Source organism: Schistocerca piceifrons, chromosome 6, assembly GCF_021461385.2.
Source record: "Schistocerca piceifrons isolate TAMUIC-IGC-003096 chromosome 6, iqSchPice1.1, whole genome shotgun sequence".
In the NCBI taxonomy this organism is placed as follows: Eukaryota; Metazoa; Arthropoda; class Insecta; order Orthoptera; family Acrididae; genus Schistocerca; species Schistocerca piceifrons.
Window position 1 is genome coordinate 588478027 of NC_060143.1, and position 27552 is coordinate 588505578.

At 44.9% G+C, this 27552-nt stretch overlaps 1 protein-coding gene across 1 annotated transcript in view; it reads left to right on the forward strand.

Moving 5' to 3' along the window:
- LOC124802464 (cadherin-99C) overlaps window positions 1-27552 on the forward strand; it is a 628642-nt gene that overhangs the window by 240924 nt on the left and 360166 nt on the right. Inside the window, exon 2 of the mRNA XM_047263250.1 lies at window positions 20958-21073. Coding sequence (XP_047119206.1) covers window positions 20977-21073 — 97 coding nt within the window. The 5' untranslated portion in view covers window positions 20958-20976. The remainder of the gene's footprint in view (window positions 1-20957; window positions 21074-27552) is intronic.

Here is a 27552-nt window from a genome sequence, read left to right on the forward strand (position 1 = left end):
CCGATGCCTAGGATTCAATTTCGTGGTTGGTCTGTGGCGCACGACTGCCCTCAACCGCCGGCACCTGCTGTCCCGAGTAAGAGCTTGGCTCCTAGATCATCGTTTACAAGTCCTCGATCTTCTGCAACGGACGCAATATGTTAACGTATGTTTGGCATCACATATCCCCCACGTGGCACAAGCACTCCACATCTTGCCATCAGTGGCCCGCCGCATGCTAATGGCGTTGCATTCGTACGTTTGTCACGGCTTGCTCTTCAAGATTCGGTACGAGACATTCACCCTCCCAGGGGCGGTTTGGGCCTGTGTCACGTCCTTCAAAAAGCGACAGCCCTTATCGTCAGCTTTCAGGTGCTGTTAAGGCGCCGTTGTCCCCCGAGTATATTTCACATTCCACGCATATGTGTGACAGACCTGTATGTATTTTGATTTTTATTCTCTACTGTCTACAAAATGCCAAAATGACATGAGTAAGGAAAGCACAGTGAAACATAACGTACCACCGAAAAAGTTTTTGAAGGTCTGTAGAAGATACACGTCGAAAGCGGTCAATAAAAAGTAGTTATGACGGCGATTTTGGCTATAAAAAAATTATTTAAAGAGATTGTAGTAGAACAGATGTGTTTCACAGTAGCTGAGATTACCAGGCGTCATATCTCTTAAGGTATTCGTTTTAGGCTCATCTATAATGAACATTTTGTCTTGTTTTGATAAATACTACTTACTCTCAGAATATGGAATGCCTTTTTTAACGCCCTATATAGAGGAGCGTAAGAGAGGAAATGAACTTGAAGGCAGTATTAGAGAAACAGAACAAGAAGTAGGTGAAGATGAGATATGATACTAGAAGAAGAATTTGACGTAGCGCTTACATGGAGACTACCCCGCTGGAGGAGACGACATCCCCTCAGAATTCAAAAAATGGTTCAAATGGCTCTGAGCACTATGGGACTTAACATTTATGGTCATCAGTCCCCTAGAACTTAGAACTACCTAAACCTAACTAACCTAAGGACATCACACAACACCCAGTCATCACGAGGCAGAGAAAATGCCTGACCACGCCGGGAATCGAACCCGGGGACCCGGGCGCGGGAAGCAAGAACGCTACCGCACGACCACGAGCCCTCAGAATTACTGAGACACTTTTGGGAACCTGTCGTGACAAAACATCTCCCTCCCCTGGTACCCAAGATATACGAGACAGACGAAGAGGACCGACACTTGAGGAAGAACGTAGTAAATCGAAACCCAAAGGAGACAGGTGTGAATTTTACCGAACCATCAGTTAAATGAGTCGTGGTTGCAAAATATTCACACGAATTATTTGTGAAAGAATGGATAAACTGTTAAGGGCTGACCTTGGGGAAGACCAGTTTGGTTTCCAGAAAAATACGGGAACACGCGAGGCGCTACTGACTCTACGACGTACGTCAGAAGATAGGTTGAAGAAAGACAAATCTGCATTTATAATATTTGTAGATTTAGAAAAAGCTTTTGACAGCGTGAATTGGACAACACTCTTTGAAATTGTGCAGGTAGCAGAGATTCAATGGAGGGAGGGTAAGATAATTTCCGACTTGTAGAGAAACCAGACTGGAGTTATAAAAATCTAAGGACTTGACAGGGAAGCAGTGGTCGAGAAAGGAGTGAGACACGGCTATAGGCTGTACCCGACGTTATTCAATCTGTACGCCAAACGAACAGTAAAAGGAACCAAGGACAACTATCGCAAAGGGAATTAACGTTCAGGGAGAAGAAATATAAACTTAGAGATCTGGCGATGACGTAATTATATCAGAGACGACAAAGGATTCGGAGGAACACGTGAATGAAATAGACAGTCTTGAAAAGAGAACATAAAATGAACATCAACAGAAATAAAACAAGGACTATAGATTTTAGTCGAATTAAATTAGACGATGGTGAGGCAGTTATATTGTTAAATGACGCACTAAAAGTAGTTGATGAGTTTTGCTGTTTGTATAGCAAAGTAAGTGACTATGGCCGAAGGAGAGTGAATATTGAATATAAAATAGAGCCTGGCAGTAGAAAGGAAAACCTTCTGAAAGAGATAAATTTTTAAAGCTCAATATAAATTTGAGTCTTAGAAAGTCTTTTCTGTAAGTATCTCTTTGGAGCGTAGCCTAGTACGAAAGTGAAACGCGGACGAGAAGAAGAGGATAAGTTTTGAAATGTGGTGCTATATGAGAATCCTATATAAGAATTAGATGGGTTGATCTCTTAACTGAGGAGAAGGTTCTACATCGAACTGGGAAGGAAAGAAATTTGTGGCACCGCTTAGCTAAAAGAAGAGGTCGGTTGACTGGGAGCAAGCAATAGAGGAGGGGAGCTGGAGACGTAGGCAAGAATACATAAACAGCGTCAAATGCAAGACTAGTAGAGAGAGCTGCATCAAACCAGCCTTCGGATTGAAGACCGCGAAAACAACGTAATACGTTAAAATGAGGTCATGATCGACCTCTACTTTCTTTAGCCAATGAATTACGAAGTGTGACTTCAGCAGAAGACAGTTCACGCCAAGTGCGAGCATAGCGGTGGCGTGCTGGATGTCTATTAAAGCGATTTACAAAATGTTAAAAATGATTTGTAAAGGATTTGCATATATGGATGAGTGGTTTGCGGATGCGGACAGCACTTGTCCCATCCGTACGTCTGGCTGGCACAGGGCACCGATACCGTGACTTGCAAAGCAAAGCCTTTCGAATTCGTGTCAGGTCGCCATCTTGTTCATCTCCTTCATGCTAATCTACCAAAAAATCTTCGCATTTAGCCTCAAAAAATTCCTTTCCAGTGAGTCTGATTATAGTTCCCAGCTACGGGTGCTATGCCCTCCGTGTTTTTTTTCTGTTTACTAGCTTAGTACCCAGCATTGCCTAGGTATGTATTTAATCCAGTCTTCTGTTAACCTGCTCAACGTCCTGCCTCCCCCCCCCCCCCCTCTCTGTCCATCTTCACCTTCCTGCTCTCTTTGTCCATTTCCTCTTCTTTCCTTTCGAAGTCCATCTCCACCATCCCCTTCCCACTGTCAATGCCCCCCCCCCCCTTTTCCCACCTCTCTGTGTTCACCTTCTCCTTCCCCTGTCTTTGCCATCTCTTTCTCCTCTGTCTCTCTGTCAACCTGCACCTCTTTCCTTTCTCACTCCATATCCTCCTCTCGCTTTCTTTGTGTCTATTCTCGCCCCCTCTGCCCCATCATTTCCTCCTCCTGCGTATCTTTAGCATCTCCTGCGCCCCCTGTCCGTTTCTCGATCTCCTGCTACCCGCTTTCCTCTCCACGTAATCATCCCTAAACCGATAGGAGACTACTGGTTCCTACGCCTATTCTTCCCAGACTATAAACTGAAGGTGGATCAAGTTTGGTTAAGATCGGTGCAGGGTTTTTCCCCGCGAACGCACATTTCACATATATTTAACATATTTCCCACACATCTGTACTATTTCAGCTGTACCATTAGCGAATTTCACCCTGCAGTTTCTTTTGCATGAATCTCAATGCTTATGATGCCGTATGTCCTGAACTATGTACGCTGGAGGTAAATTCAGTAGTATACACGAATACTGTCTGCACAATGTGTCGCGAATACAGTTAGTTGTTGTTGTTGTGTTCTTCAGTCCTGAGACTGGTTTGATGCAGCTCTCCATGCTACTCTATCCTCCTTCATCTCCCAGTACCTACTGCAGCCTACATCCTTCTGAATCTGCTTAGTGTATTCATCTCTTGGTCTCCCTCTACGATTTTTACCCTCCACGCTGCCCTCCAATGCTAAATTTGTGATCCCGTGGTGCCTCAGAACATGTCCTACCAACTGGTCCCTTCTTCTTGTCAAGTTGTGCCACAAACTCCTCTTCTCCCCAGTCCTATTCAATACCTCCTCAATAGTTATGTGATCTACCCATCTAATCTTCAGCATTCTTCTGTAGCACCACATTTCAGAAGCTTCTATTCTCTTCTTGTCTAAACTATTTATCGTCCACGTTTCACTTCCATACATTGCTACACTCCATACAAATACTTTCAGAAACGACATCCTGCCACTTAAATCAATACTCGATGTTAACAAATTTCTCTTCTTCAGAAACGCTTTCCTTGCCATTGCCAGTCTACATTTTATACCCTCTCTACTTCGACCATCATCAGTTATTTTGCTCCCCAAATAGCAAAACTCTTTTACTACCTGACGTGTCTCATTTCCTAATCTAATTCCCTCAGCATCACCCGACTTAATTCGACTACATTCCATTATCCTCGTTTTGCTTTTGTTGATGTTCATCTTATACCCTCCTTTCAAGACACTGTCCATTCCGTTCAACTGCTCTTCCAAGTCCTTTGCTGCCTGTGACAGAATTATAATGTCATCGGCGAACCTCAAAGTTTTTATTTTTTCTCCATGGGTTTTAATACCTACTCCGCACTTTTTTTTTTTTGTTTCCTTTACTGCTTGCTCAATATACAGTTTGAATAACATCAGGGAGAGGCTACAACCCTGTCCCACTCCCTTCCCAACCACTGCTTCCCTTTCATGCCCCTCAACTCTTATAACTGCCATTTGGTTTCTATACAAATTGTAAATAGCCTTGCGCTCCCTGTATTTTACCCCTGCCACCTTCAGAATTTGAAAGAGAGTGTTCCAGTCAACATTGTCAAAAGCTTTCTCTAAGTCTACAAATGGTAGAAACGTAGGTTTGCCTTTCCTTAATCTTTCTTCCAAGATAAGGCGTAGGGTCAGTATTGCCTCACGTGTTCCAATATTTCTACGGAATCCAAACTGATGTTCCCCGAGGTCGGCTTCTACCAGTTTTTTTCGATTTGTCTGTAAAGAACTCGCGTTATTATTTTGCAGCCGTGACTTATTAAACTGATAGTTTCGTAATTTTCACATCTGTCAACACCTGCTTTCTTTGGGATTGGGATTATTGTATTCTTCTTGAAGTCTGAGGGTATTTCGCCTGTCTCATACATCTTGCTCACCAGATGGTAGAGTTTTGTCAGGACTGGCTCTCCTAAGGCTGTCAGTAGTTCTAATGGAATGTTGTCTACTCCCGGGGCCTTGTTTCGACTTAGGTCTTTCAGTGCTCTGTCAAACGCTTCACGCAGTATTGTATCTCCCATTTCATCTTCATCTACATCCTCTTCCATTTCCATAATATTGTCGTCAAATACATCGCCCTTGTATAGACCCTCTATATACTCCTTCCACCTTTCTGCTTTCCCTTCTTTGGTTAGAACTGGGTTTCCATCTGAGCTCTTGATATTCATAGAAGTGGTTCTCTTTTCTCCAAAGGTCTCTTTAATTTTCCTGTAGGCAGTATCTATCTTAGCCCTACTGAGATAAGCCTCTACATCCTTACATTTGTCCTCTAGGCATGCCTGCTTAGCCATTTTGCACTTCCTGTCGATCTGATTTTTGAAACGTTTGTATTCCTTTTTGCCTGCTTCACAGTTAGTAGTAACGAAATAATAAAACGGCGTGCTCCATGGCGGGGTTTTACTGCAAGAACCAGGATTGAGTGGTGCGGATTACGTGGGTCGTGACAGGCACAATATAGCCACCCCCATGAAGAATGAACTCCTAGGCAATGTAGACACAAAAGAGATTCCAGCAGAATATGCGATCGGTATAAAACTGGGAGAGCTGATGATCTATAATGTCAATAAGCCTGAGTCACAGATACGGTTCGTAGGTATTTTACCCGAGGCTAATCATGTAGCGGTTTACGTCGGTGTTTATAACTCTGAGCACACTAGGTTTGGTTATCCGGGAGCGACGGCTGAAAGTATCAGAGTAGCCGACCAGGCAGACAGCCGGTACCCGCAGGGATGCTGCGGCCTTCCAGCCCACACGTGGCCAGACCTCCGGCAGGCACGCCCGTGCGGCCCACGAGCAGGCCGCTCGTGGCGCCCCTACGCAGCCAGCAAGTCCGCTAACTGTAGTCGCCAAAAGACCACAAATCTGAGAAAAGCCCACTGGGTTTATTATCAGTCCTACGTCGAGAACACAGTAGACCGGACACCGCAGAAATCTGATAACTACAAAAAATTCACAAACCTGGTACACAAAGCAGCCCTAGATGCCGTTCCTCGCGGGATTAGGAAGGAATTCACGCCTTCCTAGAGGAGAGAACGTGGAAAACTTACGGGGAAATTTAAGGAGAGCAGCAACGGCGCGACCGCGGTACTGTGAACGAGGAGCGTCGAAGCAGATGGAAGGAAGGTCTAGATTCCAGTGGGAAGTCCAGATCCTCACTCCAGCAGGAAGAGCTGGGAAAGCATGCGGTGCCGCGACGCCTCACACGACATCTCTTGGCTCCAGCCCTGAGACTGCGACAGAAGAGACTTCCAAAAGCCAACTAACGACAACTGACAATGAAGAGATTTCCTGCAACGCGAAGAATACACTAGTTACTAATCCAGTTAACATGGGCTTTGTGAAAGAAGTGGAAACAGAAGGAACTGTCCAGGCTTTGAAGTTGATGAAGACAGAAAAAGCGACTGGACCTGACGAAATTCTGTCAGAATTCTTGACAGAACTCGGAAGTTGAGAAAAAAGGTGGTTGGCTAAATTCTGCCACAGCATAGATCAGAACGGGTGCTCTCCCTGAGACCTGGAAAGAAGCAAAACTCATCGCGGCGCTGAAACCCGGAAATTCCAGAGATAACCAGAGATAACGAGACATCATAGTACGGATAGTACCCGCACTGAAAGAAGCTTTTACAGCCGTAAGTCAAGCAAATAAGAAGATGGGTCTTATGATAAACGAAGATAAAACTAAATGCATGGCCTGTGGGAAAGCATATCAATCAAATACGCCGTCAAATTCCAATGTGAATGGATACACATTTGATAGAGTTGATAGCCTCAAGTGTCTTGGTTCCACAGTCACTTGCTTTAATGACATCTCAACTGAAATGAAGATTAGGCTGATATCAGCAAATGAGGCATATTTGAACTCGAGTAATTTATTCCGGTCCACACTCCTCAGCTGCACAACAAAATTCACTATTTATAAAACCCTTGTTAGACCAGTTCTCAATTATGCTTCGGAAACGTGGCCCTTGACGGAAACCGATGCAAGGCTACTCGACGGATTTGAGAGGAAAGTTTTGGGGAGGATAATTGGCCCTGTGTATGAGAGAGAACAATCGAGGAAAAGGTACAACGCAGAATTGAACACTGTATATGCCGATGTTCCTGTAACAAAAATCATACTATCAGGAAGGACGAGATGGGCAGGTCATGTGGCAAGATTGGAGGAGCCTGAGGTGGTAAAGAAGATCCTCTTTGGTAATCCAGGAGGACAAAGAGGACGAGGTCAACCTCGAGCAGGATGGAAGGGTGGAGTCGAAGAAGACCTACGGAAGATCGGATGCAGAAACTGGAGGAGGGTAGCGTGTGACATGTGACCGCGATGGATGGCGGGAGCTCGCTGGGAAGGCCAAGGTTCATCCTGGACTGCAGCGGAAAAAAAAGGCGGAAGAATTTCTGACTGATATCCCCGATATGTACCTACTACAAACTGTTAGAGAGATTATTGGTCCATAAATCGACACCAGACTTCCTACATACCAAGCGAGCTTTCGAACAGTAGAAATTGTTGCGATCACAACGTACATTGAGAAAGGCTTGGAAAACAAGACGAAAACCGGTCTGATTCTCATATATCTTACACCAACTTACAATATGGATTGAGAGGCTACTGCTTAATCTAGCTAGAACCATCAAATGCAAAAAGACATACGTCTTACTCAACACATGGTGACAAATAGGGACATCAAGTTCGTGGCTTGAACAGCAAGAGCACCGATCCTGAATACTGCCCCCCCCCCCCCCCCCAGGGCTGGGCACCAGCATCCATTCTTTTCAGTCTGTATGCTGCCGACATGCCAGACACGAGATCACGTAGATTCTCGTACGCGGACGATCAGGCCATCGCATATCGAAGTAAAAATTATTGCAGCCACGGCAGAACATTGAACGCAGACCTGCACGTACTGAAGACCTACCACTCCAGGTGTCACCTTCGTCCAATCCTAACGAAACAAGCAGCAGCATAAAGCAGCTTCACAGTAGAGATAGAAATAGAAAACTGCATCTCTCTGTGAGTGGCCGACGCATCAGGCATGACGACAAGCCTAAATGCAATGCTTTGGGGTGAAATTAGATCGCACGCTAACGTGTAACTCACATTCAGAATATTCAAAAAAGAAATTAAAATCCCCTAATGCTACCATGTCCGAAATGTCTGGGACAACGTGGGGTTGTGGAGCGGATACATCGAGAGCGTGAGCTCTAGTCCATATATATAGCGTGGCTGACTACTGTTCACGAGTCTGAGTGAGAATTACACTCGTATCAACTGAAGGAGCCAATAGATGAACAGGCGGCGGCCTTGGCGCGGCTCCCGTCAGACCACGGAAGGTGCGGACTGTCTGGCTCGGGTAGCACCCGGGTGGCTTACCGCAGGATTTGCCGAGCGCTCTCAGCAAGCCGGCTGCACTCAGCTGGAACTACTCGATCGAGAAGTCGCTGCTCTGCTCGCGAAAACTGGCAGCGGTGTGCTGCCCACATGCCCCTCCATATCCACGTCCACTGACGGCTATCGGGTGAGAATGACACGGCGGTCGGTCGGTACCGTTGCACCTTCAGAGGCCTGTACGGACGGAATCAATCAGACGTAATATTATAAGAACATATGTAAAGAGTAGTGCGAGTCAGTATAGAGCTATCGGAATATTTCAGTTAATACATTACGTTGTGAATGCCTCCGTAAATGCCGAACGAATAAATGAAACTGCACGAACAGCAAAAAATGTAGTAAGCGATAAACTTTTTTCCTTTCATCATTTCGCGAGCTTTGTCAAAAAGAAAAAGTTTCCTACATGTTTGAAATTATAAGTAAATTTTGTTGGAAGTGGCCAAGAGCTCTCACTCTGATTTAGGAGGAGATGTGCAACATACATACATACCAGTAAGTACGTCATCCGTTTTTGTAATATGTATCGATGTTTTAAACTGCGAGCTACCTTGGCAGTGGTGCGAGACGGAGACGGGCCGCCAGCGGAGGCGCTACGCATGCGACGCCGCCGTCCGCCTGCCGCCAGGCCAGCTGCCCGCGGCTTCGCCATCCCCCCCTCTCTCCTCACCGCAGCCTCCGCGGCTGACAGGGAGCAGCGCGCTGCTGGTCGACGTTGGCGCACCACCGCCCCCCACCCCACCACCCTGGCACGCAGCAACAGGTTCGTTCGAGATGCAGTTGCAGCCACGCGCATGCGTTCGACACAGGCTTTCTCCCAGTTCCTGTGATTCGTGACTGGGTGAAAGCTATTCGAGTTGCGGCCATTGCACGGTTGCAACCAGTTTCGATTGATCAGAGGAAATTCTTGTGACTGGCTCTAAAGCCTTTAATAAGTCTGCCCCAAAGACATCAGCCCGCGCATGTGCGGAGCTTTTTGTGTTCAGTCTCGTAGCATTCTCGTTGAAGATTAGAAGTTGTAGGTTCCTGCTAGCCTTCTAAGGCAACTGTATATCTCAAACTTATGACACTTTAATACATCCTAATATAAATTTTATTCTCTTAAGCGGTTTTTCTGTAGAAATGTGTTGCATACATGTAGCCTGGGGTATCAAAAGGATCTCACTGACCTTTAACGTAACTTTCAAAATGAATAAATTTTTCTCTTTCATACAAGGATCCATTCACAAGAACCGACAAATTGGTGGGTCACATTCTTTACTCATTGCTACAAATGACATGGGCACACGTAGGCTTCCGCAGCCGTTGTCACAATTAGCAATACACCCTGAGGAAGGCGCCTTGCAGCTGTCGCCGAAACGTCGGAATTTTGTAGTTGACAATGCGGCCTCAAACCCAGAAGCATTTTGTTGACAATGGATACGTTAAGTTCGCTTACTGTAAGAGGTCAGGCGGCATAACTAGAAATAAACACGCGACACATATTAGTGAAACTGAGCTGCGTGCCAGACTCTTAACCACGACACACAGTACGGCCACTCCCTACCAACTGAACCTCCGACAGTTTTTCTTCAAATCAGGTAATTTCCAGCATTTGTAATGCTTGCGCATTTACTACCTTGTCGTTTATCAACATTGGTACTAATCATCTGCAATGTATTGCCACTCAATGTATTGTCAATCAACAACAAAATTTGTGTACCTACTAAAATCAATGAGACATACGGATTAAATTTTTTCATCATATTCATATTACCAAAATATGTAGAGGAAAACAATATTGATAAGGAAAGTGGTGTCAGGAATAATTACGAACTTCAGTTAACGTTTTGTACCACTAGTTCTCCGACATGTGGCGACAGCAAGTGGTAAACAAAACATTTGACTCAGTTTCACCATAATCGATGTTCTACGAACTGTAACGTATCTTTAAATACGATAATTAAACAATGCGCAACTGACGTATTTTTTCATGCTTCGCACGAAGCATTTCGAGAATTTCTTTCCCATCGTCATGATCAAATATTTACATTAGTGGTTGTATGTTGTGTTGCCTGTCTTGCACTGTACCTATCTTTTTGTGGTTATAAGATACTCTGCCTTCCCCCATTATGCAGAAAATAAGACAGACGCTTGCCATCACTCATACTGTTAAACCTCAAAAAGACAATACAATGGAAGAGAGGCACAAAACACATACAACCAGTACACAAAATACTAACGTAAACATTTTCACTAGGCAATAAATTTTTGATATTCCTAGTGCTAAGCATAAAAAAAATGTATCCGGTGCGCTGTTTGATTATTTAAATCAGAAACATTTGCGCAACGCGAAGAGAGTAGAGGTATCACCCAGCACTACACGTGGTGAGACAGCGAAACACGCGAAATATGCGTTCGAGTAAACCACGGCGATCTATCACGCAGTGGAGACAGTTTAAATGCGGTTGCACTCAGCTGTAATACTCGAACGACGCCAACGTTTCGGCCACCGTCTCCGTGACGTCACGGAAATACCGGCGTGTCGCAGGAGCCGTAAGTGAGTAGAAGGGTGGACCCAGTGGCAGGTACAGCTGTCGCAGAGTTAGTTCTCAGCACCAGCACATTCGTCTCCCGTGCCGTGGCTTCAACATTTGTGCTACAGTAGTCAGCCACCTGTGAATGTTTCAGCTGCGAAGAAGAGTTTCAAATAGTTTCATTACACAGCTCAATGTGCGTCTACATCTTCATCGTGCTTCGCAATCCACGTAGTGGTGTGTGGCGGAGAGTACTTCCGGTAATGTCAGTCTGTCATCTGCTTTTCCTCCTTTTTGTTTATATGCGGTCGTTCCACTAAAGATCGCTCTGGATAGTTGCTCCTAGATATTTTGCTGTAGATACTGTTTCTAGCAGTTTCTCATCAGTCGTGAAGTTGCACAGTAGCGGATTTCCTTTCCTATACGGGGTGATTCAAAATAACTGTACACAGTCGTGAATATAATGTATGCATCAAAATAAGAGTAAAACTTTAAAGTTTTGTCTGAAACTTGTTCATTTCCGAGATATGCATTAGAGTAGGGACACAAGTGCACCACAAACAACTCAATATTAATTCTTCTTGCAAAACAGTGACACGAAGGGACGAGAAATTCAACACAGCTTCGCACTATATACTTGCGCCAGAACTTGTTCAAATTGATGTCCGTGAAGACAGTGACGTGTGGCCTGCAGAGACTGAAAACTCCGACGGGAGCGCAGCTGTCAGCGCTCACCTGGAGTGTTTGGGGTGTGGTGGATGGGTGCGGTGGAGACAGTGCTGTGCTATGCTCAGCATAAACTTTCACCGCTGACCATCCTTCTAACGCAAGTTTCTTACATTTACTTACTACATTTTCAATTTATAGCATTCAATTTTTGTGTAACATAGTCTTCTTCTGAAATTACAAAACTCGCTCCGGAAAACCAACGTTTTTTCGAGATAGAATATTGTCGTGCACCTGTTGTTGTTGTTGCGGTCCTCAGTCCCGAGACCGGCCCGATGCAGCTCTCCATGCTACTCTATCCTGTGCAAGCTTCTTCATCTCCCAGTACCTACTGCAACCTACATCCTTCTGAATCTGCTTAGTGTATTCATCTCTTGGTCTCCCTCTACGATTTTTACCTTCCACGCTGCCCTCCAATACTAAATTGGTGATCCCTTGATGCCTCAGAACATGTCCTACCAACCGGTCCCTTCTTCTTGTCAAGTTGTGCCACGAACTTCTCTTCTCCCCAATCCTATTGAACACCTCCTGATTAGTTCTGTGATCTACCCATCTAATCTTCAGCATTCTTCTGTAGCACCACATTTCGAAAGCTTCTATTCTCTTCTTGTCCAAACTATTTATCGCCCACGTTTCACTTCCATACATGGCTACACTCCATGCAAATACTTTCAGAAACGACTTCCTGACACTTAAATCTATACTCTATGTTAACAAATTTCTCTTCTTCAGAAACGCTTTCCTTGCCATTGCCAGTCTACATTTTATATCCTTTCTACTTCGACCATCATCAGTTATTTTGCTCCCCAAATAGCAAAACTCCTTTACTACTTTAGGTGTCTCATTTCCTAATCTAATTCCCTCAGCATCACCCGACTTAATTCGACTACATACCATTATCCTCGTTTTGCTTTTGTTCATGTTCATCTTATATCCACCTTTCAAGACACTATCCATTCCGTTCAACTGCTCTTCCAAGTCCTTTGCTATCTCTGACAGAATTACAATGTCATCGGCGAACCTCTGAGTTTTTATTTCTTCTTCGTGGATTTTAATACCTACCCCGAATTTTTCTTTTGTTTCCTTCACTGCTTCCTCAATATACAGATTGAATAACATCGGGGAGAGGCTACAACCCTGTCTCACTCCCTTCCCAACCACTGCTTCCCTTTCATGCCCCTCAACTCTTATAACTGCCATTTGGTTTCTATACAAATTGTAAATAGCCTTGCGCTCCCTGTATTTTACCCCTGCCACCTTTAGAATTTGAAAGAGAGTATTCCAGTCAACATTGTCCAAAGCTTTCTCTAAGTCTACAAATGTTAGAAACGTAGGTTTGCCTTTCCTTAATCTAGCTTCTAAGACAAGTCGTAGGGTCAGTATTGCCTCACGTGTTCTAATATTTCTACGGAATCCAAACTGATGTTCCCCTAGGTTGGCTTCTACTAGTTTTTCCATTCGTCTGTAAAGAATTCGCGTTAGTATTTTGCAGCCGTCGTGCACCTACTCAAATCCTATTCGTATTTAAAACTGTGGCAGTGGAGGAAATCTGCTCGGTGCTGTTTATGTGTGACATTTCTACTCTACTACACACCGTTAATTAGCAAGTCAAATCAGTGGTTACTAAACTGGACTCGCGTTCGGGAGGACGACGGTTCAAACCTGCGTCCGGCCATCAAGGTTTAGATTTTCCGACATTTTCCTAAATCGCTCCAGGCGAATGCCGGGACTGTTCCTTTGAAAGGGCGTGGCACATTCTCTTACCCATTCTCGAAAAATCCGAGCGTGTGCTCCGTGTCTCATGACTCGCGTGGACGGGACGTCAAACCCAACATTCCTTCCTTCCTTCAAATCACGTTAAGACCAAGTATTTTCACAGCAAAAAACATTTCGGAATATTAGCAAATTGAAACTAACACAATTTTTCATTTTGAAGACAGACAAGTTGTTAAGATATTAAAGAAAATCAGTTCATGCGTAACTCCAACGTGATTCGTTAACGAACGTTAGTTGTGACCATACACATATGAAGCCACTTTGTTTACAGCTATTTTCGACTGACATTTACTTGACACACATTGGTTCGTTTGAGAGTGGTCGTATCCGAAACCGGTCACTGACTAAATAAACATCTGCCTGCCTCTTTTTGCATCACAAACTCAGTTCACTTACAAAAGACCATCTTCCATTTCTAGGTACAAGGTGATGCACGGCCAATGAAGTACGCTTAATCGCCTTCACGTTATGTAGCTAGTTTTAAAAATATAGAATTTTTACTGAGCATTAAACTCTCCAACCGAAGAATTAACCATGCGTCCGGGACTTTTTCTCTCTCTCTCTCTCTCTCTCTGGCTCTCTGCCCCCCTCTCTCTCTCTGTCTCTGTGCAACTCTTCCTTACCGACGACTATGTGCATTTCGTTCCTACTATCTCTGTCCTTCTCCTACTCTCTCGTTTCTCTGTCCTTTAGCCTTGTTCATTGTTTCTGCAAACGAGATTTTGGTTGGCAATTGAAGTCGCTTACAAAGAAACGATAAATCGGTTGGGATGATAGGGATCCGGGGCGTGAGACAGCCTTCTCCAGCTGTGAAGATGGCAGTATTTCGCACTGTTTTATTCTGTGGTTGAATAGAATTACAAAGTTGTAGACGGTTCAGACTCCGTAGTAGCATTCTAACCATAAGCCGATAAACTATAAATACAGCTTCACTGTTTTGTGTAAAATCGACGATGAGGAAGAGGACGTGTTATCTATACAATTTTTGTTTAGAATTAAATATGAGAAGACAGAATGTAATTGGGGGAAACAATTTGTGTAGTAGTTTACTTGCCCTGCTGTAGTAATTAAAACTCACTCAGAGAAAGACAACGAAACGACATACTTTCGCAGGACAGCGCAGGATTTTCTTACGCGCAATTGGTTTTATATACGAGGGTAAACCCAAAAGTAAGGTCTCCTATTTCTTTATAAGTACATAGACCTGTTTATTTCTACGATGGTTTACATCAGCTTACAGCTTGAACATTTAGCTACTTTTCGACATAATCACCATTTCTGTTGATGCTTTTTCGTAGACACTGTGGCAGTTTTTGTATGCCCATGTCATACCAGCTCGCCACCATGCTGTTCAGAAAGCTATGAACCTCTTCTTTCACCTCGTCGTCGGAGATGAATCGCTGGAACCACAAAAAATGTTCAAATGTGTGTGAAATCTTGTGGATCTTAACTGCTAAGGTCATCAGTCCCTAAGGTTACACACTACTTAACCTAAATTGTCCTAAGGACAAACACACACACCCATCCCCGAAGGAGGACTCGAACCTCCGCCGGAACCAGCTGCACAGTCCACAACTGCAGCACATCAGACCGCTCGGCTAATCCCGCGCGGCTGGGACCACAATTAACGCTGACAGGTACTGTGAGACCCTGAAAAAACTCAAACGGCCAATTCAGAACCGGAGAAGAGCAAAGATGAGCAAAGAACTACACATTGTCCATGAGAACGGTCGCCCACACATCACTCGGCAAACCGTTGCTCTCCTGCAACAGTTTCAGTGGAACGTAATCATCCACCTACCCTATAGTCCTGACTTGGCGCCCAGTGACTATCACCTGTTCCCTAGGTTAAAACAACATTTGGCCGGAAAGCGATTCAGCTCCGACGACGAGGTGAAAGAAGAGGCTCATAACTTTCTGAACAGCATGGCGGCGAGCTGGTATGACATGGCCATACAAAAACTGCCACAGCGTCTACAAAAATGCAGATTATGGCGAAAAATAGCTAAATGTTCCAGCTGTAAGCTGATGTAAACCATCGTAGAAATAAACAGGTCTATGTACTTATAAAGAAATAGGAGACCTTACTTTTGGGTTTACCCTCGTATATGTCTATCGAAATTTTGCATCAGTACCTCACAAAGTTTGAGCGAGATCTTGTAATTGGGCTACGAAAAAGTGGATGTTTCTTGCGCGATATTGGAGGAAGACATGGCAGGACTGTAGCCACTGTACACGGTTGCCGGCAGCGGCGGTCGCGTTAAGGCCGGTTCCCACTAGGGCTGCCGCGCGTCAAAACGGCGCGTCAGCGGCGTGGTTGCCATGGAAACGGCGTCAGCGGCAAGGCGCGGCGGGCTCTGCGTCGCGGTCTGCCCATGTCGAACCGCTTCCGCTGCCGCGCTCCAGGTGCGCGCCGCCAATCACAGAACGCGCTGAGCGTGACGTCAGGTACGGCACCCCGGGCCACACGAACTTTCGCCGAACCGCTGGCGCGGACGCGGCGGCAGCTATGAAATACTTATCATCCGATTCCAAGGAAACTATTCGGTAGAAAAATTTGATTCTTGGGCATGTTACAGCCTGATATCTTCTCTCGATAAAGGACCGAATTTCTTTTCGTTATTCGTCGTGGTTACTTGCTGTATCGCATTTACGTAAACCTTTACACGAAATTTTAATGAGTGTGCAGAGGTAAAAACGCATTGCGTGGACTTTGCGTACAGTTCATTTTAGGTAATACATTATTGCGTATGAAATTTAGTCAACATATCGAAATTGTTTTTAAAGCTGAGAGCAGATCGATAGCTATCACCGTTCTCGAGATATTGTCTGATATGTCGGCGGACGGGCTATGCCGTGACCGCGCGCGGGTTGCTCGGCGACGCGACCGGTACTTCGTCCTGCTCGTCGTCTACCAAGATATGAAAGTAACTACATAGCCGGCCGAAGTGGCCGTGCGGTTAAAGGCGCTGCAGTCTGGAACCGCAAGACCGCTACGGTCGCAGGTTCGAATCCTGCCTCGGGCATGGATGTTTGTGATGTCCTTAGGTTAGTTAGGTTTAACTAGTTCTAAGTTCTAGGGGACTAATGACCTCAGCAGTTGAGTCCCATAGTGCTCAGAGCCATTTGAACCATTTTTGAAAGTAACTACAGTTTTTCAGAAGGGATAGATGAATTTTTTTAAACGGCATTAATAGCATGTCGAATGAGAAGTTAAACCGAAACTAATTTGCTGGTATGTCATAAGATGTAATTTACTAAATATGTAGAGCTATTGATTATTTCCTTTCTTTTTTCTTTATCCAGTGTACTTTACTGATTCAAGACGCGTTTCGCCTTTTACTTTAAGGCATCTTCGGCGGAATCTAGAATGATTCAGTTTTGTTTTGATATGTGATACTTGGAGATTATAAAACAGTTCACATCTTTTTTTACGTGAATGACTGATTACTTTCAGTGAATCGAATTTTTGGCGGACATATACGTTTCCCCTCACCTGGTCACATGCTGGAGGTTGAACTAAAACTTAGATTATGGAACATAAGCACATTTTCATGTTCGCTCTTTTTTCTTCTGCCACTAGCAGTAGACGTTTTACTGAAAACTCTGATTTGACGTCGAAACTACAGTGTGTTCACCTCATGTCCCTTCCTGTCTGGTTTGTTTATGTACATGTTGCCAAACTGCAGAATTATATGCTGAAAACTAATGTTTGTTTATTTTCGCGTGTGTGTGTGTGTGTGTGTGGCTAGCCGGTGATAGTTGTAGAAAGTTGAAAGTGAATCCAGTAGTTGTCAGACAGTGGTTGAAAGATTTGGTGTTCAGCTGATTTCAGTTTTGGTTTAAATATTTTGTGGAGGAGTGCATGGAAGAGTAAATTCACTGCTTACATTAACAGATAAAATAGTAGAATAGTATTTCAACAGATGATTATTATCATAATAGTGTCAACCAACCCCTTTGTCCTCACTCTTTGATGCCCCATAATACGTCCTGTCAACTAACCCCTATTGTTGTCAAAGTTGTACCATAATTTCCTCTTCCTCCTCTATTTAATTCCGTACCTCTTCTTTAGTCACACGACCTCGTATCTAATGTTCAGCATTCTTATGAATCACCACGTTTTGAAAGCGTCTATTGTCTTTTTGACAGAACTGTTCATCATCCACGTTTCACTTACGTACAAGGCTGCACTCCACACAAATACCTTTGTAAAATAGTATCCAACCATTAGAATTTATATTCGGCATGAACAAATTTTCTTTTTCAGAACGCTTTTCTTGCTATTGACAGTCTTCAGTCAGGTTTGCGTCTGCATCAGGAAATGCCTTACAATTTAAAATCCGGTTTCGAAAACTGTTCGAAATATATATTATTCTTTCGTGATTCTTAAGCAAGGTGCTGGCGATGATTACATTATGCTCTGTGGGAAATTCTATCAGGTGGCTTCCACTTTCATCCCTTCCCCCTAGCCTTTGTGTTCTTACTGTTTCGTGTACCTGCTACCGTATCACATTTTAAATTTTTGTCTCGCTTAACTATCTGAATAATTTCTTTTGTCGTACATTGTTTCAATGTGTTAGGAGATAGTGAACAATCGTGAACGGTAGTCATGAAATCTGTTCATGGTGAAATGAGAAAACATGAATAATGAAATATGTGAAAGAGTACATTGTACAGAAAATGAAAAATTGGTATGTCTTCACCCAACTTCGTCTTTCCTTCATATAGGTGTAAGATATAGTTAATCAAACGCACCGCGCGTTTCGGTGGGTCCCACCCCGTACCTCAGTGGCTGTCCGTCATTGGCTACCGCTAACGTCTGCCGCTTCCAGATGGGAACGCCAATTCCGCGAGCCGCCGCGTCAACGCGGAAAACGCTTGCCGCTGCCGTTGCCGCACGCCGCGCTGCCGCGCTCTAGTGGGAACCGGCCTTTTTTATGTAGGGTCGCAAGAAGACAGCGCTCCGAACGGCCACGTGGCACTACCGAGGAGGAAGAGCTCAGTGACCGGCGTGTGGCTCTGTGTCTGCAGCAGCAGGTGGCACCACACTGACACAGCCAGCTGTCACAAATCCGCTACTTCAAACACAGCTCCGAGCCAGACATTCCACTGACTCCAAACCACTGCCATCTGCGACTTCAGTGATGTGAAGCGAGAGCTCTTTGGAGGGCAGGATGGAGGTGTTCTGCTAAATGGTTCTGCCTCGGTGGCAGTGATGCCCACGTGTCGGTTAGAAGGAGGCCGAATGGCTGCAACAATCTTTCTATGTGCTAAACCTTCTAGGACAACCTTCATTTCCGTCCATCGTTGAGCGAATGTCACCACGAAAAAGTTTCGAAAAGGTTTGAAATTATGTATAAAGTTTGTTGTGCCCTCTGTTGTGGCGTAACAAGCTAGCTATGCCACACAGAGAAGGGAGCCGAAAGGCACGCGTACACACACGCTGACTGGCGTCAAGTCTGGAACAGGATACGTTATGACTGCTATCAAGAAAATACGTAGCTTTGGAATATACTTAACTTTATTCTTTGTTGGTTTACAACGTTCTTCTTTAGACATTTATACGATAACTCTCAAACTAGGTAAGGCTAATGGCGCCTTGCTAGGTCGTAGCCATGGACTTAGCAGAAGGCTATTCTAACTGTCTCTCGGCAAATGAGAGGAAGGCTTCGTCCGTATTGTCGCTAGCAATGTCGTCCGTACAACTGGGGCGAGTGCTCGTCCGTATCTCGAGACCTGCCTTGTGGTGGCGCTCGGTCTGCGACCACACAGTGGCGACACGCGGGTCCGACATGTACTAAATGGACCGCGGCCGATTTAAGCTACCACCTAGCAAGTGTGGTGTCTGGCGGTGACACCACACCCTCATTCTGAAATATTGCGTCAAAGTAGCCTGGGTGCTTTACCGTCGTGCACCACACTCATTTCTCACCCCCATCCCAACCGCTTTGATTAGCTCCATACTGAACAATCATATACAATCGTTCGCTCGACGAAAGATCCGTACCCAAAGATTGGAAAGTTGCACAGGTCACACCAATATTGAAGAAAGGTAGTAGGAGTAATCCACTAAATTATAGGCCCATATCGTTAACGTCGATATGCAGCACGATTTTCGAAAATATATTGTCTTCGAATATTATGAATTACCTCGAAGAAAAAGCGGTCTATTGACACAGTCAACATGGGTTTAGAAAACATCGTTCCTGTGAAACACAACTAGTGGATTTCCGGAAGGCTTTTGACACTGTACCACACAAGCGGCTCGTAGTGAGATTGCCTGCTTATGGAATATCGTCGCACTCATGTGACTGGATTTGTGATGTCCTGTCAGAGAGGTCACAGATCGTAGTGATTGACAAAAAGTCATCGGGTACAACAAAAGTGATCTCAGGCGTTCCCCAACGTAGCGTTATAGGCCCTTTGCTGTTCCTTATCTACATAAACGATTTTGGACACAATCTGAGCAGCCGTCTTCGGTTGTTTGCATATGACGCTGTCGTTTATTGAGTAATAAAGTCATCAGAAGATCAAAACAAACTGCAAAACGATTTAGAAAAGATATCTGAATGGTGCGAAATTTGGCAGTTGACCCTAAATAACGAAAAGTGTGACGTCATCCACATGAGCGCTAAAAGGAACTCGTTAAACTTCCGTTACACGATAAATCAGTCTAATCTAAAAGTCGTAAATTCAACTAAATACCTACGTATTACAAGTACGAGCAACTTAAATTGGAAAGAACACACAGAAAATGTTGTGGGGAAGGCTAACCAAAGACTGCATTTTATTGGCAGAAAATTTAACAGATCTACTAAGTAGACTGCCTACACTACGCTTCTCCGTCCTCTTTTAGAATACTGCTGCGCGGTGTGGGGTCCTTGCCAGACAGGACTGACGAAGTACATCGAAAAAGTTCAAAGAAAGGCAGCACGTTTTGTATTATCGCGAAATATGGGAGAGAGTGTCATAGAAATGATACAGGATTTGGGCTGGAAATCATTAAAAGAAAGGCGTTTTTCGCTGCGACGGAATCTTCTCACGAAATTCCAATCACCAACTTTCTCCTCCGAATGCAAAAATATTTTGTTGACACCGAGCTACATACGGAGGAACGATCGGCACGATAAAATAAGGGATATCAGAGCTCGCTATACGAGATTGGAATTATAGAGAATTGTGAAGATGGTTCGATGAACCCTCTGCCAGGCACTTGAATGTGATTTGCAGAGTAGCCATGTAGATGTAGATGTAGATAGGTAGGTGAGACAGTGAGTTACACGTGTACCAAGTTTAGAGGAAATGAACCCAGTGTTTTAAAAGGACATTTGGAACATATTGTACGAACATAGATGCCTTTTGATAATATGTGTGGATTCGCCGGTTCCAGCTTGTTGTGTAGTGTGCAGAGTGGCTGACAGGGCGCGTGCTGTGTTCCAGGGTCGCCGCCGCCGCCGGCATGCAGCCCTGCTCGCGGTCCTGGGTTCGACCCCGGGTGCGGGCGCTTGCCGCGCTCCTCGCCGCCTGCCTGCTGCCTTTAGCCGCCGCCAAGCCAGGTACGTCTGTCTGTGTGTACACACGTACGGCCACGTCTGGACATGTGCGCCCCACACTCACGGACTGCTCCGCTCTCATCCACTTGCACCACACTTTGAAACGTCCCATTAGAACTATTTATAGGACTGTGCTTAAGCTGACACACAATATTTTTAGCGCAACGCAATCTGACTTTCTAAAATCCCTACAAAAGAATGGCCCTGACTAACATTAAACTATACCTTTCACAAATCACTTACCTCACAAAAATCTTCGTTACTGGTACTACTGCAATACAGCGAGCGTCACTACTGCCAGCTAAATAAAAGATTCAAACTACGGAAGGCACTAACTACTGATAGGGATAGTTAGCAAATGAAAGATATTAATAGAGAACAAACAATATTTACCTTGATATCATCATATATAAATATAGCAGTTCATGACAAATTACAAACCTCCGCCATCTCTCTCCCCACATCCACCACTGCTGGCGGCTCACCTCCAACTGCGCAACGCTACACGCTGTTAACATCCAGCTGCCCAACACTACAATGACAGACAACAATGCAAACTAGCCACAGACTGCACACAGCACAGCCAGTGATTTCATTTTCATACAGAGAGCGCTACGTGGCGGCGGCGTTACCAATATAAGAACCTAAACAGCCTACTTACATAAAGAAAACATAAACAGCCTACTTACAACTTCTACGATTAAAGATGAGCTCCCCGCTCCAGCTTCCTACAAATAGTGCGACCCACTTCTCCGACGAAATAACGTTTGAAGGTACCAAAAGATTTTCGAGTGCTGTTAAGTGCGCACTGCTTCCAACAGACTACCAGCTGTAGAAGTATGGAACCGGAATTTGGTTGCAAGAATTACACGTCTGTTTTCTGAAACTGATAAGCATTATTTTATTCAAAATAATTTCCATTGCTGCTTACACGTTTCTCCCACCTCTCCGGCAGGTTCTTTTGAAGCGAACCAGTCAGGGAGCCATTAGCGTACATTTTCATACGAACTGAAGCATTGTTCAGCGAGAGCGTGTCCCAGTGGTGCGAACAGATGATGATCGGACGGAGCCAAGTGTGGAGAATAAGCAGCATGCCCTGGAATTTCCCAACTGAACGCCTCGGTCGTTTCCCTGACCCGTTTCGCTGTGCGTGATGGGGCATTTCCACGGAGTAATATGACTTTGTGTTGCCTGTTTCCATACTCCGGTCTTTTTCACGTAATGCTCGATTTAAATCCATCATTTGATGTTGGTAGCGACCAGGTTTTAGCAGCTCATAATAGGTGACACCCTTCTTCCTTAAAAAACAGAGCATTGTCATCTTTCCAAAGCGAATTGGTCTTGCAGTGCAGGCCGGCCGCGGTGGCCGAGCGGTTCTAGGCGCTTCAGTCTGGAACCGCGCGACCGCTACGGTCGCAGGTTCGAATCCTTCCTCGGGCATGGATGTGTGTGATGTCCTTAGGTTAGTTAGGTTTAAGTAGTTCTGAGTTCTAGGGGGCAGATGACCTCAGATGTTGAGTCCCACAGTGCTCAGAGACATTTGAACTGTCTTGCAGTGGTTTACGACACTTAGGATTCTCAAAATATATCCATTTTTTACCACCTGCCACTATTCGATGGAGAAACGACTTTCTTTTTTATCTGGCGAACAGCATTTCACAAGTGGCCTTTCGATTTGCTTGCTGTCTTTCATTTAGTTCACCATTTTCTCACTTTATGTATATTTCCCATAGCTTTCAACCGAAGAGAAACGGCTTTATGCGTCACATTCAATTGTTCCGCGAATTCCTGTTGACTGTAAGTATCGTCTTCATCCAATAAGGTCTCCAATTCCTTGTCTTCGAACTTTTTCGGTGGTTTCCCGCGTTCGTAGTTTCTCACGTAAAAAGAAACCACTTTTGAATTTTTTGAACCACTCGAAACACTGTGTTTTGCCAAGTGCGTGTACGCCGAAGCTTTGACAAGCATTCGATGCGATTCTGCAGCACTTTGCTTCAAAAAGTAACAGAAAACCAATGCCATCTGCAAATCGTAGTTCATTGGCACAAAACTCGACACGTTTACGGGTTTGAAACAGATACTGATCTACGGGACTTGAGTTACTGTGTGTTGACATTCGTCGTCAGCCGTTGCAGGAAGCAGATGGCGCTGCAGACGCGGTCTCACGGACCGTCTACAGGGAAAGTCCGGTTTCATACTTCTACACCTGGTAAGAGATGTGCAGTGCAGGAGTGCTGTAATCGAGAAATAGCTGGGGCGATTCCAGCTAATAGCAACTTGCTTCTTTTTTTTTTACTTTTGTTTGAATTACATATAATTCCGAGGACTGGTCTGACACATGCATCCCCCACCCATTTGAATTCGCTCACGTCCACAGTTTTTACCGCCGATCCTCCCGTTCCTTCCATTACGGTACTCACGATTCGTCGATGCCTGTGGACGTCTTCTACCAGCCCGTCCCTTCTTTTACTCATGTTCCGCTATAAATCTCATTGACCAACTCGGCAGTCTACCCATCCGACCTCGAGCATTCTTCTGCAGTTCGTACTTTCCACTCTCTACTTGTCTCAACTGCTTGCCTAACTTCCCTACCAGACGACACACGCCCTTATGAAACACTTCTTAACACTTTTATTTATGTTGGACGTCTAGAAATTCTACGTCTCTGGAAATTCTGTTTTCGCTAATGCCCGTCTGCGTTTATAGTCTATCTACTTCGTCCGTCATCATTCATTTTAGTGCCCAAGTAGCGACACTCATCCACTGCTTTTCGTGTTACATTCACTAATCTAATTGCCTCTGACGTAATTTGACTACGTTCCATTACCGTTGTTTTACGTTCATAAATATTCGTCTTATTAAAACTCTTCGAGAGGCTAACCATTCGACTGAATTTGTCTTCCAATTCCTTCGCTGTATTAGACAAAATTGCAACGTCATTGGCAAACCTCAAAGCTGTCACCTTTTGCCCCTGAACTTTACCTTCCTTTTCAAATTTTGCTATGGTTTCTTTTACTGCTAGCTCAATGTACAACTTAAATAGCATCGCGAATAAGCTATAACCATCTTCCACTCCCTTCTCAAGTGCAGTTCCTCTTTCATATTCTTCGGCTCTTACACTTAGAGTATCGTTTTCGTACAAATTCGAAAGAACCTTGCGGTGCCCGTATTTTATCCTTTCTACCTCCAGAATTTGACAATAGTGTATTCCTCTCAATAATGTCAAAAGTTTTCACTAAATCTACAAACTCTATAAAAGTAGGGTTGCGTTTGTTTCACACGTATTCTAAGATAAATGCACAGCTGTCGGCATCTGCCTTTTTCATTAACTGATGCGTGAATTGTTCGCTTCCGGACTATTATCTATTGCAAGCGCTCCAAGTTTTTATTTTTAAATCGTACAAGTATTTCCATTACTATTAAAAATTAACGTTGAGCAATGTTCAAGATTATCTGTATGGGCTAGGAATCAGTATACGACTGGGAGAAGTTATTTAATAGTTTTTAGTCCGATTTTTCTCGAGCGTTCACGCTAAAAGATATTGACGGTGTTTCCATCAAAAATGGAAAAAAAAGTGTTTCGGGCATTGGGCTGAGAGTACATGGGGAAGTCGTGGGAAGAGTTGGTTTGGCATACACATACAGAGCCTGGGATATCGGTGGGGTGGAGGCTAGTCACTGTAGGTGTAGGTGGAGGTGGAGGGGCCGAGAAGGACGCAGCGCAGGGAGGGGGAAGGGGGAGGGGGGGGGGGAGGAGGCGGTGTCGCGCGTCGTGGTGCGCGAGTGCAGACTGAGTGACGTTTCGTTGGGAAAGAATCTGTGGTCTGTGGAGGTGCAAGGTCGACTGGAGGATTCGTTCTCATAGAAGCGACGAACTAGATGGGGTTGGTGAGCAGCGGAAGTACAGTACGGTGTAGAATATTAAGCGCACTAAGTTTTTCTCGTTTATTCGTGATTTCATTTCCTCGAGTGAGGGAGGACGGCAACACTGTCGACATGACGCAACATCGGCATTTTAATTCGTCAAGGGAATTTGTAACATTCGACGTTAAAAAAGAGATTAAAAAATACAAAATCCATTTATTAGATAGAGATAATGCTCAGAATGAAAACGGCTGTGCAATGCCGGAGGCTAATGATGTGCTCCTGACGAAGGTCGATGGCTGCGCAGTGAAAGAGCTTCGTGGGTGTCAGTTACTAGGAGCTTAACGCAGGACTTGAGCTACGGTCGTGTAGTGAGAGCCTGTCATGGGGGTTGCATCTTACACTTTCCAGTGTAAACGTGTGGTCAACGGAGCCTTCTTGTAACGGGTGGCATAAGAAGCGAGGGCCGGAAATCACGGACGTACTAGTATTCAGTACGGTTTTCTGTATCAGGAAGCGAGAATCGGTATGTGACACATGTGGAATACGTGGTGCGAATGTGCGGTCGCCAGTAGATATTACTTGTGGCGTTGACTTAGGAATGCGCGGGTTCGTTGGTGGCGGTGGGACGGAACCGAGGGGTGCTTCTGTGGAAGGTGAAGACGACGCCAGGAGCTGACGTCACGTCCGCAGAAGGAAATGCCGAGGTTGCTACTGCCGCGCCTGCGTGACGTCACGACGCCCCTGCGGCCTCGCCCCTGAGGCGAGCGCACTGCGAGGGTAGGTTAGGTGCCCACGAGCACGGCGGCCGTACTCGTCGTCTCGTTGACAGCTCCAACAGACTTGACAGCGCCTGGAAAACAGATCGTAAAGTGATCGTCATTACAAGCAGGAGAAGGGTCGTGGGGCTTTAGTCAGGTGATGCTGGGGCATCAAAGGGAAATGAACCTAGTGGATAAGTTTTCTTGTTTGGGCAACAAAATGCCTGACACTAGTAAGTCTAAAGAGAACAGAAATGTAGACTAGCAATAGGAAGAAAATGTTTTCTTATTAAAAGAAATGTGTGAACGTCGCTGTGAGACGTGTGTGCCTGCTTTTGCATAAAGTCCTTATTTGCTCTCCCTAAACTGGTTTCGGCGAGTGCTGACCTTCGGTGGCTTTCCTTCTTTCTGATAACACGAGAAACATGGAATTACTAGCTGAGTACCCGGTGTTATTGCTGCAAGTTTTCAGGTCACCTCCTGCTTCCCACCTCCTCCGCCCTGTCCACTTTCCCCCCTCTCTCTGTCCACTGTCTGTCTCCACCCGTGTCTCCCTCTGTCCTTCTGCTCCTGCCCCCTCTGTCCATCTCCTGCAACCTCAGCCCCCTCCCCTCTGACTCCACCTGTCCCTATATCTTCTCCTCACTCCTTTTAATCTCTTCCTCTCTCCGTCTCTCTCCACGTCATCACCCGTATCACAGTAGCAGGTTGCTGGTTCTTACCACCACCCTCCCCCAGTATCTCTTTCCAGCTAGTAACATGTGTCTCACGTTTGGGTGAAATCCATCCAGGGGTTTAAGGAAGAGTTTTCCACCTACGGCTTTGCACATGTCAGTGCATTTCATTTATATTTAACACATTTCACATACATTTGTGCATATATTTTACCGCTATCTGTAGAGAATTTCGTCCTCAATTTCCACATCACGCAGCTCAAACCCTATGACGTCATGTCTTCTGAACTGTGTGTTGTACAGTGACATACTGTTTGCAAAATGTGTCGCGACTTCAATTAGTAGTAAAGAAGTAACAAATTAAAACATCGTGCCTGATGCGGCAGGTTTACTGCACGAACAGCGAAAATGTAATAAGACATAAACTTTTTTCTTTTCATCATTTTATGGCGGTTGTCAGAGAGTAAAAGCTTTATAAAGACTTCAAATTACGAATAAAAATTGTTGCAGATCCCTGAGAGCTCTCATTCTCAAATAGCGGACGGTTAACGTCTGAGGAATCAGCTCCTCTCACGGGCAGGTAGTTCTCTCACCTCCACAGCGATTCGCTCGAGATAGTGGCACGTGTATCAAGTTTAGTTGAAATCGGCGCTGTTGTTTAGAGGGAGATGTTGAACATACGTACACTAGCTGAAAAATGCTCCTATCGGAGCACTAAAAATGCGAAATATCCCTGTTTACTTAAAACTCTCCGATCGAAAATTGGGGTACCAGTGCCCCATTCCACCTTCCTCAGCACCTTTAAAATGCTTCCCAAAAGTTTTGGCAAGCGAAAATATTCGCGCTTTTTTCTTTTAATGTGCGGCGTACCTCAAGCTCCCTCATCCTCCCCTAACTGTATCTCACTCAGACCTTCTAATCGTTCGCAGTATGTCGCTCATACCCAGTTCCCCTTTCTCACTCACTCATTCAGCCCAACTCGTTGTCATTGACTCTCTGTGTCTCTCTGTCGTTGTCTTCTGTGCCACACCCATAGTCCCCTCCGTTCTGTCCTATTTCTGCAATCTCTTCTCACTTCCATTGCCTCCCTCTTACTCTCTCTTAATGCTTATTTCTCATTCCTTCCTTCCCGCTGCTACGGTCTCTTCTGTCACTATCTCTCTCTTCCTCGTTATCATTGCCA